Here is a 13,468-nt window from a genome sequence, read left to right on the forward strand (position 1 = left end):
CCTCTTGACACAATTTAATGAAACTTCACATAAGTGATCAGTAACAACAGTAGTTGTGCATGGGGCATGTAAGGTTCTTTCCAAAAAAAAATTTGCAGAGTTACGGGACTTTGTTTTTTGTTACTATACTATATACATAGACACAATCTTGTGCGCACCATCTCTCCTCATACCCTTGACACAATTTAATGAAACTTCACACAAGTGATCAGTAACAACAGTAGTTGTGCATGGGGCATGTTAGGTTCTTTCAACAACAAAAATTACAGAGTTATGGGACTTTGTTTCCTGTTAACATACTATGTATATACAGTCTGCATATGCAATCTTGTGCGCGCCTAGTCTTCTGAACCCTTGCACACAATTTAATGAAACTTCTCGCAAGTGATCAGTACCAACCCTAGTTATGCATGGTGCATGTTACGTTCTTTTAGATAAATATTCTGCATAGTTATGGGACTTTGTTTTTAGCTCACCTGAGCACAAAGTGCTCAAAGATGAGCTTTTGTGATCACCCCGTGTCCGACGTCGTCCGTCCGTCCGTCCATCGTCTTTCGTCAACAATTTGACTGTTAACACTCTAGAGGTCACATTTTTGGCCCAATCTTAATGAAACTTGGTCAGAATGTTACCTCAATGAAATCTTGGACGAGTTCCATATTAGGTCATCTGGGGTCAAAAACTAGGTCACCAGGTCAGTTCAAAGGAAAAGCTTGTTAACACTCTAGACGTCACAATTTTGACCCAAACTTAATGAAACTTGGTCAGAATGTTACCCTCAATAAAATCTTGGACGAGTTCGATATTGGGACATCTTGGGTCAAAAACTAGGTCACCAGGTCAGATCAAAGGAAAAGCTTGTTAACTCTGTTGAGGCCACATTTATGACTGTATCTTCTTAAAACTTAGGGCTGTCATTGATAGAAACGATATCGATGTATCAACGATATTTTTTTGTCGATCGATTATCGATTCCCATTTTCAAAAATCGATATTTTACAGAGAGAAAAAACTATCCAGATAAACACTCAGACCCTCAAAAACAACTTCACAAAGTTGTAAATTTGGCTAAATGCAAAAGAGGAGTGAAGGCAAAATAAAAATTAAAGATGTTATTAATTTTTATTTATTTCTTTTATTTCATAAATACAAATACAACACAATCAAACTGTAATATGAAAAGTAGGCAATAAAACTAAAAATAGCATTTACAGGAAGGTATATAGTATGCATATGAACAAATAGGCTGTTAATCTAACTAAATAATAGATATATCGCTGTATTGTCGATATTTGTCTTCTGATATATCGGTATCGTCGATATGCTTAAGACCCAATCAATGACAGCCCTAATAAAACTTGGTCAGAATGTTAATATTGGTGATCTTAAGGTCCAGTTTGAATCTAAGTCATGTAGGATCAAAAAGTAGGTCACTAGGTCAAATCAAAGGAAAAGCTAGTTTACACTGTAGAGGCCACAGTTATGACCATATCTTGATGAAACTTGGTCAAAATGTTAATCTTGATGATCTATAGGTCAAGTTCAAATCTGGGTCAGGCTGGGTCAGAAACTAGGTCACTAGGTCAAATCAAAGGAAAAGCCTGTTAACTCTCTAGAGGCCACGTGTATGACTATATCTTCATGAAACTTAGTCAGAATGTTAAACTTGATGATCTTTAGGACAAGCTGGAATCAGGGTTATGTCGGGTCAAAAACTAGGTCACCGGGTCAAATCAAAGGAAAAGCTAGTTAACACTTTAGAGGCCACATTTATGATCATATCTTAATGAAACTTGGTCATAATGTTAATCTTGATGATCCTTAAGGTTTAGTTTAAATCCGGGTCAGGTGGGGTCAAAAACTAGGTCACTAGGTCAAATCAAAGGAAAAGTTTGTTAACACTTTAGAGGCCACATTTATGACTGTATCTTCATGAAACTTAGTCAGAATATTAAACTTGATGATCTTTAGGTCAAGTTCAAATCTGAGTCATGTCGTATCAAAAACTAGGTCAAGGGATCAAATCAAAGGAATAGCTAGTTAACACTTTAGAGGTCACATTTATGACCATATCTTAATGAAACTTGGTCAGAATTTTAATCTTGATGATCTTCATGGCACTCTTGTTTGTTACTATACTGTATACATACAGTCTATATACATACAGTCCACATAATTATGCAGTCTTGTGTGCGTCAAATTGCAATGTACTGTGTCTGTGCATGCGGGGGCTACATTCATCACCTTTAGTGATAGCTCTAGTTTTGATTGGTCAAAAACATGGCCGCCAGAGGGTGTGGTAACCGCCTTAGTGGCCTAGTGGTAGAGCGTCCGCTTCGAGTGCGGCAGGTCGTGGGTTCGATCCTCGGCCGTGTCATACCAAAGACATAAAAAAAAATGGTACTGGAAGCTTCCTCGCTTGGCGCTCAGCATTAAGAGGATAGTGCTAGGACTTGTCAGCCTGGTGTCAGTATAATGTGACTGGGTGGGGATTCATGCAATGTGTCTATGGCATGATATTCCAGTGAGGCAGCACTATGAAGTTAGGCATTGTGCTCACTGCTACAAGTAGACACCGCCGTTTATATGAGTAAAAAATTGTTGAAAAAGACATTAAACCCAAACACACACACACACACACACACTTTTCCCTATATGTATGATGTGAAAACTTCAAAAATCTACTTGCTAGAAACTGCTGGCCAGATCTTAGAATAATTTTACTCAAATGGTCTTTGTGTGACTCTCTACCAAGCTTCTTCACATAATACCAATAGGTCAAAAAATATGGCCGCCACTTTTCCATATATATGTATGTATATAATGGAAATTAAAAAAATCTTCTGTGTGAAACTGCTAGCCCAATTTCAAACAATTGTGAAAAAAACATTGCCGCCAGAGGGCGTGGTCACTTTTCTTAATATGTATATAGTGGAAATTAAAAAAAAAATCTTTTGGCTGCTTGTTAAATTTTAAAATTATTTTACACAAATAGTCCTTGTGTGACCTTCTACCAAAATTGTTCAAATAATTTTGATTCATAAAAAAAACATAGCCGCCAGAGGCGTGGTCACTTTTCCCTATATGTTTATAAGGGAAACTTAAGAAAAGTTCTTATGTGAAACTGCTAGCCCGATTTTAAAGTAATTTTTGTGATTCGTCAAAAAAGGATGGCCGCCAGAGGGCGTGGTCACTTTTCATCAACAATTTCTTTTAACAATAATCTCCTCCAAAACCAGGGAATGGATTTTGATGAAACTTTACACAAATGATCTCTTGGTAGCCCTCTTTCAAAGTTGTTCATATGGTTCCAGTTCATTAAACATAAGGGTCTTTTTGGTTAAAAAAAAGTTTTTTAGCTATCAAACATTAAAAATCTTTTTCAATCTTCCTGAGTCATAATGGCTATGGCATTGATATTTGGCATACGATCTATCAGATTTGTAATTTCTACTGTAATTATTCAAATTATTGCCCAAGGTTCAAAAATGTGTGTAAAATGTATATGGTAACATAGAACAAACCTAACTCTGTACTTACAAAATTTCTACACAGGTCAGTGCTTTAGGGTCAATGACCCTCTTGTTTTTAGCTCACCTTATCAATGCTCAGGTGAGTTATTGTGATCGTTCAATGTCCGGCGGCGTCGTGTGTCTGTCTATTGTCTGTTGTTCATCAACATTTAGCTTGTGTATGCAATAGAGGCTGTGTTTTTCATCTGATCTTCATGAAATTTTCTCAGAATGATAACCTTGATATAATCTAAGGCAATTTCGAAAATGGGTCATCTGGGGTCAAAAACTAGGTCACTAGGTCAAATCAAAGAAAAACCTTGTGTATGCAATTGAGGCTGAATTTGTCAATTGATCTTCATGAATTTTGGTCAGAATAATTACCTTGATGAAATCTAGGTCAAGTTTGATTAGCGGTCATCTGGGGTAAAAAACTAGGTCGCTTGGACAAATCAAAGAAAAACGTTTTGTATGCAATAGAGGCAGTATTTTTTCAATTGATTCTCATGAAATTAAGTTAGAATGATTAACTTTTTATGAAATCTAGGTCGGTTTCAAATATTGGTCATCTGGGGTCAAAAACTAGGTCACTAGGTCAAATCAAAGAAGAACCTACCTTGTGTTTGCAATAGGGACTGCATTTTGCACCGGATCTTCATGAAATTAAGTCAGAATGGTAGCTTTGATGAAATCGAGGCCATGTTTGAATATGGATAATCTTGGGTCAAAAACTAGGTCACAAAGTCAAATCAATTAAAAACTTTGCATATGCAATAGGGATTGCATTTACACCTGATCCCCATGAAATTTGATCAGAATGTTTGTCTAAATGAAATCTAGGTCAAGTTCGAATGTGGGTCTGGATGAAAAAGTAGGTCACCTGGACAAATCAAAGTAAAACCTTTGTATGCAATAGGGGCTGCATTTTACGCTGGATATTCATAAAATTTAGTCAAAATGGCTACCTTGATGAAATCTAGGTCATGTCTAGCCAAAAAACTTGGTCATTAGGTCAAATCAAAGAAAATACTTGTTTGAGACCACCTTTTTGGTCCAGTCTTAATGAAAATTGATCAGAATATTTGTTTTCATGAAATCACTAGGCCATACACGTTTACAGTGTTATGGTGTATTTCTCAGGTGAGAGACCTAGGGCCATCTTGGCCCTCTTGTCTAATTAAATTGTATAGATTTATTCAAGACAATATTGTTGACTCCACTGTGAATGATTACTCCTCTTTTTATACCTCCGAAGGGAGGCATATTACTTTCAACTGTCCATCCATTCGTTAGTTCGTTCGTCACAACATTAATTTTTTGCATGAAGGCACTTTACTGGCGAACCACTGCACCCAGGACCTTCAAACTTCACATGCTGATAGTACTTATTGAGTACATGACCCCTACTGACTTTGGGGTCACCAGGTCAGAAGTCAAGGTCACATGGAGTCATATTAGTTTTCAACTGTCCATTCATTTGTTAATTTGTTCGTCACAACGTTAACTTTTTGCATGAAGGCAGTTTATTCGTGAACCACTGCACCCAGGACCTTTAAACTTCACATGCTGATAGTACTTATTGAGTACACGACCCCTACTGACTTTGGGGTCACCAGGTCAAGTTCAGAGGGGCCAGTGTTAACTTTTTGTTTGAAGGCACTTCACTCGCGAACCACTGCACCCAGGACCTTCAAACTTCACATGCTGATAGTACTTATTGAGTACACGACCCCTACTGACTTTGGTTTCACCAGGTCAAAGCTCAAGGTCACAGGGGCCAATGTTAACCTTTTGCATGACTATTAGGCACTTTACTGGCGAACCACTGCATCCAGGACCTTCAAACTTCACATGCTGATAGTACTTATTGAGTACACAACCCCTACTGACTTTTCTGTCACCAGGTCAAAGGTCAAGGTCACAGGGGCCAATGTTAACTTTTTGCATGAAGGCTCTTTACTCGTGAACCACTGCACCCAGGACCTTCAAACTTCACATGCTAATAGTACTTATTGAGTACACAACCCCTATTGACTTTGGGGTCACCAGGTCAAAGGTCAAGGTCACCAGGTCAAAGCGCTGTGGGGGCATTTGTCACCATTAGTGACAGCTCTTGTTGTTAGTAGTTTTATTAGATTACCCTCTCCTCCTTCCTGCACGAACTACTCAACTTTGAAAGTACAAAGTGCTCATGGTAAGCTATAGTTCAACGCAATAAGGGCATATCTACATATAATAATCATATGTAGATACGCCCTTATTGCGTTGAACCCTCGTATTGTGATCATGCTGTGTCTGTAGTCTGTCATGTGTCCGTCTGTCTGTCCAGCCGTCAAGTTGTCAATCCGTCGTCAACAATTGTATTCAAAGGACATCTCCTCCAAAACAACTGAATGGATTTTGATGAAACTTGGCATGGATAGGTGGTCCTCTACCAAAGTTTTTCGAACGGTTCCACTTAGTTGCAGATTGGGGCCACCAGAGCTAAAAACTCTGGACAAGTACTTGCTAAAGGCTTTTATATATGAAACTTGGAAAATCTTTTTCTCTGAATTAATAATAGCTATCGCATTGATGTTTGGCGTGTGATATCAGATTTGTAATTCTGCCATAATCATTCAAATTATTGCCCTAGGTTCAAAAATGGCAGCAGATTTGACAAATCTCCTTTTAGGTGGCCTTTTCTGGCTTGTTTGCATCATTTATTCATTTATTTAAATTCTTGTTAATGTTATTCTTTTTTCAGCCATTTCAAAGTTTATAGAGGGGGCAAAAGATCTTGTTGAGAAAAATGCTAAGATGTACAAGGTTGGAGAGTATACTGATGTTCTTGCTGATGTAAAAGGTATGGACACCAGCGGTGTTGTTGCACTTGTTGTTTCATCAGATGAAGGCACTGGAATGAATATCAAAGGCATTTCAATGCGAGATAAACTGCAAGAAATTTTCATGAAAAGGCCTGTACAAAGGTCAAAGACAGTTTGCTTTAATGCATATCTTCAACCAGAAATTGTTGATGTTGTGAAAAACACAATTGAAGCAACAATTCAGTTTGCTGAAAATGGGACGAGAAGCCAAATAGAGGAGTTGTTCGTCTGTTGTATGAAGGGACACAAGGAAGTATTGCAGAAGATTGATAAAATATTTCAACTAAAACGAGGATATTGCAGGGAGATTCATACAAATGATGCAAACATTTGGGAAAATAAAGGTAGGTGACACATGTTTCACTGTAACTACTTGGAGGGGTATATTGTTTTGCAGATGTCGGTCGGTCGGTTGGTCGGTCGGTCAGTCGGTCAGAATGTAGACCAATCCGTTTCCGGATGATAACTCAAGAACGCTTGGGCCTAGGATCATGAAAGTTGATAGGGAGGTTGGTCATCACCAGCAGATGACCCCTATTGATTTTGAGGTCTGTATTTCAAAGGTCAAGGTCACAGTGACCCTGAATAGTAAAACGGTTTCCGGATGATAACTCAAGAACACTTGGGCCTAGGATCATGAAAGTTAATAGGGAGGTTGGTTATGACCAGCAGATGACCCCTATTGATTTTGAGGTCAGTATGTTAAAGGTCAAGGTCACAGTGACCCTGAACAGTAAAACGGTTTCCGGATGATAACTCAGGAACGCTTAGGCCTAGGGTCACGAAAGTTGATAGGGAGGTTGGACATGACCAGCAGATGACCCCTATTGATTTTGAGGTCAGTATGTCAAAGGTCAAGGTCACAGTGGAACAGTAAAATGGTTTCCAGGCAATAACTCAAGAACGCTTGGGTTTAGTGTCAGGAAAATTGATAGTTAGGTTGGCCATGACCAGCAGATGACCCCTATTGATTTTGAGGTCATTAGGTCAAAGGTCAAGGTCACATTGGCCACGAACAGTAAAACAGTTTCTGATCTTGTCCAAAACCATAGGACCTAGGGCTTTGATATTTGGTATGTAGCAAAATCTAGTGGTCCTCTACTAAGATTGTTCAGATTATTTCCCTGGGGTCAAATATGGCCCCAACCCGGGGGTCACATGGTTTATATAGACTTACATAGGAAAAAACTTTGAAAAACCTCCTGTCCAAAACCACAGGGTTTTGTATATGACATCATCTAGTGGTCCTCTACTAAAATTGTTCAAATTATTATGTCTTCCCCCCCCCCCCCCGGAGACATATTGTTTTTGCCCTGTCCGTCCGTCCGTCCGTCCGTATATCACACTTCATTTCCGAGCAATAACTGGAGATCCATTTGACCTAGAACCTTCAAACTTCATAGGGTTGTAGGGCTGCTAGAGTAGACGACCCCTATTGTTTTTGGGGCCACTCTGTCAAAGGTCAAGGTCACAGGGGCCTGAACATTGAAAACCATTTCAGATCAATAACTGGAGAACCACTTGACCCAGAATGTTGAAACTTCATAGGTTGATTGTTCATGAAGAGTAGATGACCCCTATTGATTTTGGGGCCAATCCGTCAAAGGTCAAGGTCACAGGGGCCTGAACATTGAAAACCATTTCCAATCAATAACTAGAGAACCGCTTGACCCAGAATGTTGAAACTTCATAGGATGATTGGACATGAAGAGTAGACGACCCCTATTGTTTTTAGGGTCACTCTGTCAAAGGTCAAGGTCACAGGGGCCTGAACATTGAAAACCGTTTCCGATCAATAACTTGAGTACCACTTGACCCAGAATGTTGAAACTTCATAGGATGATTGTACATGCGAAGTAGATGACCCCTATTGATTTTGGATTCACTCTGTTAAAGGTCAAGGTCACCGGGGCCTGAACATTGAAAACCATTTCCGGTCAGTAACTTGAGAACCACTCGACCCAGAATGTTGAAACTTCATAGGATGATTGTTCATGCAGAGTAAATGACCCCTATTGTTTTTGGGATCACTCCGTTAAAGGCCAAGATCACAGGGGCCTGAACATTGATAACCATTTCCGATCAATAACTTCAGAACCTCTTGATCCAGAATGTTGAAACTTCATAGGATGATTGAACATGCAGATTAGATGACCCCTATCGATTTTGGGGTCACTCTGTTAAAGGTCAAGGTCACAGGAGCCTGAACATGGAAAACAATTTCCGATCAATAACTTGAGAACCACTTGACCCAGGATGTTGAAACAGCATAGGATGATTGAACATGCAGAGTAGATGATCCCTATTGATTTTGGGGTCAGTCTATTAAAGGTCAAGGTCACAGGGGCCTGGTCATGTAAAATCATTTCTGGAGAATAACTTGAGAACCACTTGACCTAGAATGTTGAAACTTAATAGAATGATTGGACATGCAGAGTAGATGACCCCTATTTATTTTGATGTCACTTGATCAAAGGTCAAGGTCACAGGAGCCTGAAAATGGAAAACAATTTCCAATCAATAACTTGAGAACCACTTGACCCAGAATGTTGAAACTTCATAGGATGATTGAACATGCAGATTAGATGATCCCTATTGATTTTGGGGTCAGTCTATTAAAGGTCAAGGTTATGGTCATGTAAAATCATTTCTGGAGAATAACTTGGGAACCACTCGACCTAGAATGTTGAAACTTAATAGGATGATTGGACATGCAGAGTAGATGACCCCTATTTATTTTGAGGTCACTTGATCAAAGGTCAAGGTCACAGGAGCCTGAACAGTGACTTGAGAACCACTAGGCCAATAGTGTTGAAATTTAGCAGGATGACTGGACATGCCAAGTAGATGATCCCTATTGCAGCCAACCATCATTGTCTCTTTGACTTTCGCTCCTGACCCCTATTGACTTCTTGCCTATAGGACTTTGCATTAGGGGAGACATGTGCTTTTTAGCCCACCATCATCAGATGGTGGGCTATTCAAATCACTCTGCGTCTGTGGTCCGTCGTCCATCTGTCCGTCCGTCTGTCCGTCCGTTAACAATTTCTCGTTATCGCATCTCCTCAGAAACTACAGGGGGAATTTTGACCAAACTTTGTCAGAATGATGTATTGGTACCCTAGTTGTGTCCCCCTGAAAATCAGACTGGTTCAACAATTTTTGAGTGAGTTATGGCCCTTTGTTTATTTCTATAATTTACATAGATTTATATAGGGAAAAACTTTGAAAATCTTCTTGTCCAAAACCACAGAGCCTAGGGCTTTGATATTTGGTATGAAGCATCATCTAGTGGTCCTCTACCAAGATGATCCAGATTATTTCCCTATGGTCTAATATGGCCCCGCCCCAGGGGGTCACATGGTTTATATAGACTTATATAGGGAAAAACTTTGAAAAACCTCTTGTTCAAAACCACAGGGCCTAGGGCTTTGATATTTTGTATGTGACATCATCTAGTGGTCTTCTACTAAGATTGTTCAAATTATCCCCCTAGAGTCAAATATGGCCCCACCCCGGGGGTCACATGGTTTACATAGACTTATATAGGGAAAAACTTTGAAAATCTTCTTGTCCAAACCACAAAGCCCAGGGCTTTGGCATTTGTAATGTAGCATCATCTAGTGGTTCTCTACCAAGTCTGTTCAAATTATCCCCCTAGGGTCAAATATGGCCCCGCCCTGGGGGTCACATGGTTCATATAGACTTATATAGGGAAAAGCTTTTAAAATCTTCTTGTCAATAACCTACAACATTCAAATTTGAACCACATGTATGGTTTTGAGTGGCAAGATGAACCTTGACAAGAGTTGACCTTGATTTTGACCTAGTGACCTACTTTCACATTTCTATAGCTACAGCCTTCAAATTTGGACCACATGCATAGTTTTGTGCACTGAAAAAAACTTTGACCTTGACATTGACCTAGAGACCTACTTTCACATTTTTGAAGGTACAGGCTTCAAATTTGGACCACATGCATAGTTTCGTGTTCCAAAATGAAGTTTGACCTTGATTTTGACCTAGTGACCTACTTCCACATTTCTCAAGCTACAGCCTTCAAATTTGGACAACATGCATAGTTTTGTGTACCGAAACAAACATTGACCTTGACATTGACCTAGTGACCTACTTTCACATTTTTGAAGGTACAGGCTTCAAATTTGGACCACATGCATAGTTCTGTGTTCCGAAATAAAATTTGACCTTGATTTTGACCTAGTGACCTACTTTCACATTTCTCGAGCTACAGCCTTCAAATTTGGACCACTTGCATAGTTTTGTATACCGAAATGAACTTTGACCTTAAGATTGACCTAGTGACCTACTTTCACATTTCTGTAGCTACAGGCTTCAAATTTAGACCACATGCATAGGATTGTGTACCGAAACAAACTTTGACCTTGACATTGATCTAGTGACCTACTTTCACATTTTTGAAGGTAACAGGCTCTAAATTTGGACCACATGCATAGATTTGTGTTCTGAAGTGTAATTTGACCTTGATTTTGACCTAGGGACCTACTTTCACATTTCTCAAGCTACAGCCTTCAAATTTGGACCACTTGCATAGTTTTGTGTACCGAAATGAACTTTGACCTTAAGATTGACCTAGTGACCTACTTTCAAATTTCTCAAACTACAGCCTTCAAACTTGATGCACATGCATAGTTTTGTGTACAAAGAACTTTGTCCTTGAAATTTATCTAGTGACCTACTTCCACATTTCTCAAGCTACAGCTTTCGAATTTGGACCACATGCACAGTGTTGTGTACGGAAATGAAATTTGACCTTGAGCTAGTCAGTAAGTCTTGAAATTTGGAACACTCAGAAATGGCACATTGGTGGGCGCCAAGATCACTCTGTGATCTCTTGTTTACAAAAGCAATTTCTAGTTCCCCAAGGGTCAAATATGGCTCCGCCCTGGGGGTCACATGGTTTACATAGACTTATATAGGGAAAAACTTCGAAAATCTTCTTGTCCAAACCACAAAGACTATGGCTTTGATATTTTGTAATGTAGCATCATTTAGTGGTTCTCTACCAAGTTTGTTCAAATTATCCCTCTAGGGTCAAATATGGCCCCGCCGCCACCCAGGGGTCATATGGTTCATATAGACTTATGTAGTGAAAAACTTAGAATCTTCATGTCCATAACTTACATCATTCAAATTTGGACAACTTGTATAGTTTTGAATGGCAAAATGAATCTTGACATGAGTTGACCTTGATCTTGACCTAGTGACCTTCTTTCACATTTCTGTAGCTACGGCCTTCAAATTTGGACCACATGCGTAGGTTTGTGTACCGAAAAAAACTTGGACCTTGATATTGACCTAGTGACCTACTTTCACATTTTTGAAGGTACAGGCTTCAAATTTGAACCACATGCATAGTTTTGTGTACCAAAATGAACTTTGATCTTGAGATTGACCTAGTGACCTACTTTCACATTGTCTGTCGTCCGTCCGTCCGTGCGTGCGTCCGTAAACTTTTGCTTGTGACCACTCTAGAGGTCACATTTTTAATGGGATCTTTATGAAAGTTGGTCAGAATGTTCACCTTGATGATATCTAGGTCAAGCTCGAAACTGGTCACGTGCCATCAAAAACTAGGTCAGTAGGTCTAAAAATAGAAAAACCTTGTGACCTGTCTAGAGGCCATATTTTTCACAAGATCTTCATAAAAGTTGGTCTGAATGTTCACCTTGATGATGTCTAGGTCAAGTTCGAGACTGGGTCACGTGCCTTCAAAAACTAGGTCAGTAGGTCAAATAATAGAAAATCCTTGTGACCTCTCTGGAGGTCATATTTTTCAAGGGATCTGCATGAAAATTGGTCAGAATGTTCATCTTGATGATATCCAGGTCAAGTTTGAAACTGGGTCACGTCCGGTCCAAAACTAGGTCAGTAGGTCAAATAATAGAAAAACCTTGTGACCTCTGTAGAGGCCGTATTTTTCATGGGATCTGCATGAAAATTGGTCAGAATGTTCATCTTGATGATATTTAGGCCAGGTTTGAAACTGGGTCACGTCTGATTCAAAACTAGGTCAGTAGGTCAAATAATAGAAAAACCTTGCAACCTCTGTAGAGGCCATATTTTTCATGGGATCTGTATGAAAAGTTGTCAGAATGTTCATCTTGATGATATCTAGATCAAGAACGAAATTGGGTCAACTGCGGTCAAAAACTAGGTCAGTAGGTCTAAAAATAGGAAATCCTTGTGACCTCCCTAGAGGCCATATTTTTCATGGGATCTTCATGAAAATTGGTCAGAATGTTCACCTTGATGATATCTAAGTCAAGTTTGAAACTGGGTCACATGCGGTCCAAAACTAGGTCATTAGGTCAAATAATAGAAAAAACTTGTGACCTCTTTGGAGGTCATATTTTTCATGGGATCTGTATGAAAATTGGTCAGAATGTTCGTCTTGATGATATGTAGGTCAGGTTTGAAACTGGGTCACGTGCAGTCAAAAACTAGGTCAGTAAGTAAAATAATAGAAAAACCTTGTGACCTCTGTAGAGGCCATATTTTTCATGGGATCTGCATGAAAATTGGTCAGAATGTTCATCTTGATGATATCTAGGTCAAGTTTGAAACTGGGTCACATGCGGTCAAAAACTAGGTCAGTAGGTCAAATAATAGAAAAACCTTGTGACCACTCTAGAGGCCATAGTTTTCATGGGATCTGTATGAAAATTGGTCTGAATGTTCATCTTGATGATATCTAGGTCAAGTTTGAAACCGGGTCAACTGCGGTCAAAAACTAGGTCACTAGGTCTCAACATAGAAAGACCTTTTGACCTCTCTAGAGGCCATATTTTTCAATGGATCTTAATGAAAATTGGTGAAAATGTTTACCTTTATGATATCTAGGTCAGGTTCGAAACTGGGTCACATTCTGTCAAAACTAGGTCAGTACCTCTAAAAATAGAAAAACCTTGTGACCTCTCTGGAGGCCATATTTTTCATGAGATCTTCATGAAAATTGGTGAGAATGTTCACCCTGATGATATCTAGGGCAGGTACAAAACTGGGTCACATGCTTTCAAAAACTAGGTTATTATGTCAAATAATAGAAAA

The 13,468-nt window shown here is 39.2% G+C and overlaps 1 protein-coding gene across 1 annotated transcript in view; it reads left to right on the plus strand.

Moving 5' to 3' along the window:
- Positions 1-6,263: 6,263 nt before the first annotated feature.
- LOC128554359 (uncharacterized) overlaps positions 6,264-13,468 on the plus strand; it is a gene marked incomplete at its 3' end in the record, with an annotated part of 34,105 nt that continues 26,900 nt past the window's right edge. The window contains 1 exon segment of the mRNA XM_053535642.1: positions 6,264-6,723. Coding sequence (XP_053391617.1) covers positions 6,312-6,723 — 412 coding nt within the window.

Source organism: Mercenaria mercenaria, unplaced genomic scaffold, assembly GCF_021730395.1.
Source record: "Mercenaria mercenaria strain notata unplaced genomic scaffold, MADL_Memer_1 contig_4967, whole genome shotgun sequence".
Lineage (NCBI taxonomy): Eukaryota > Metazoa > Mollusca > Bivalvia > Venerida > Veneridae > Mercenaria > Mercenaria mercenaria.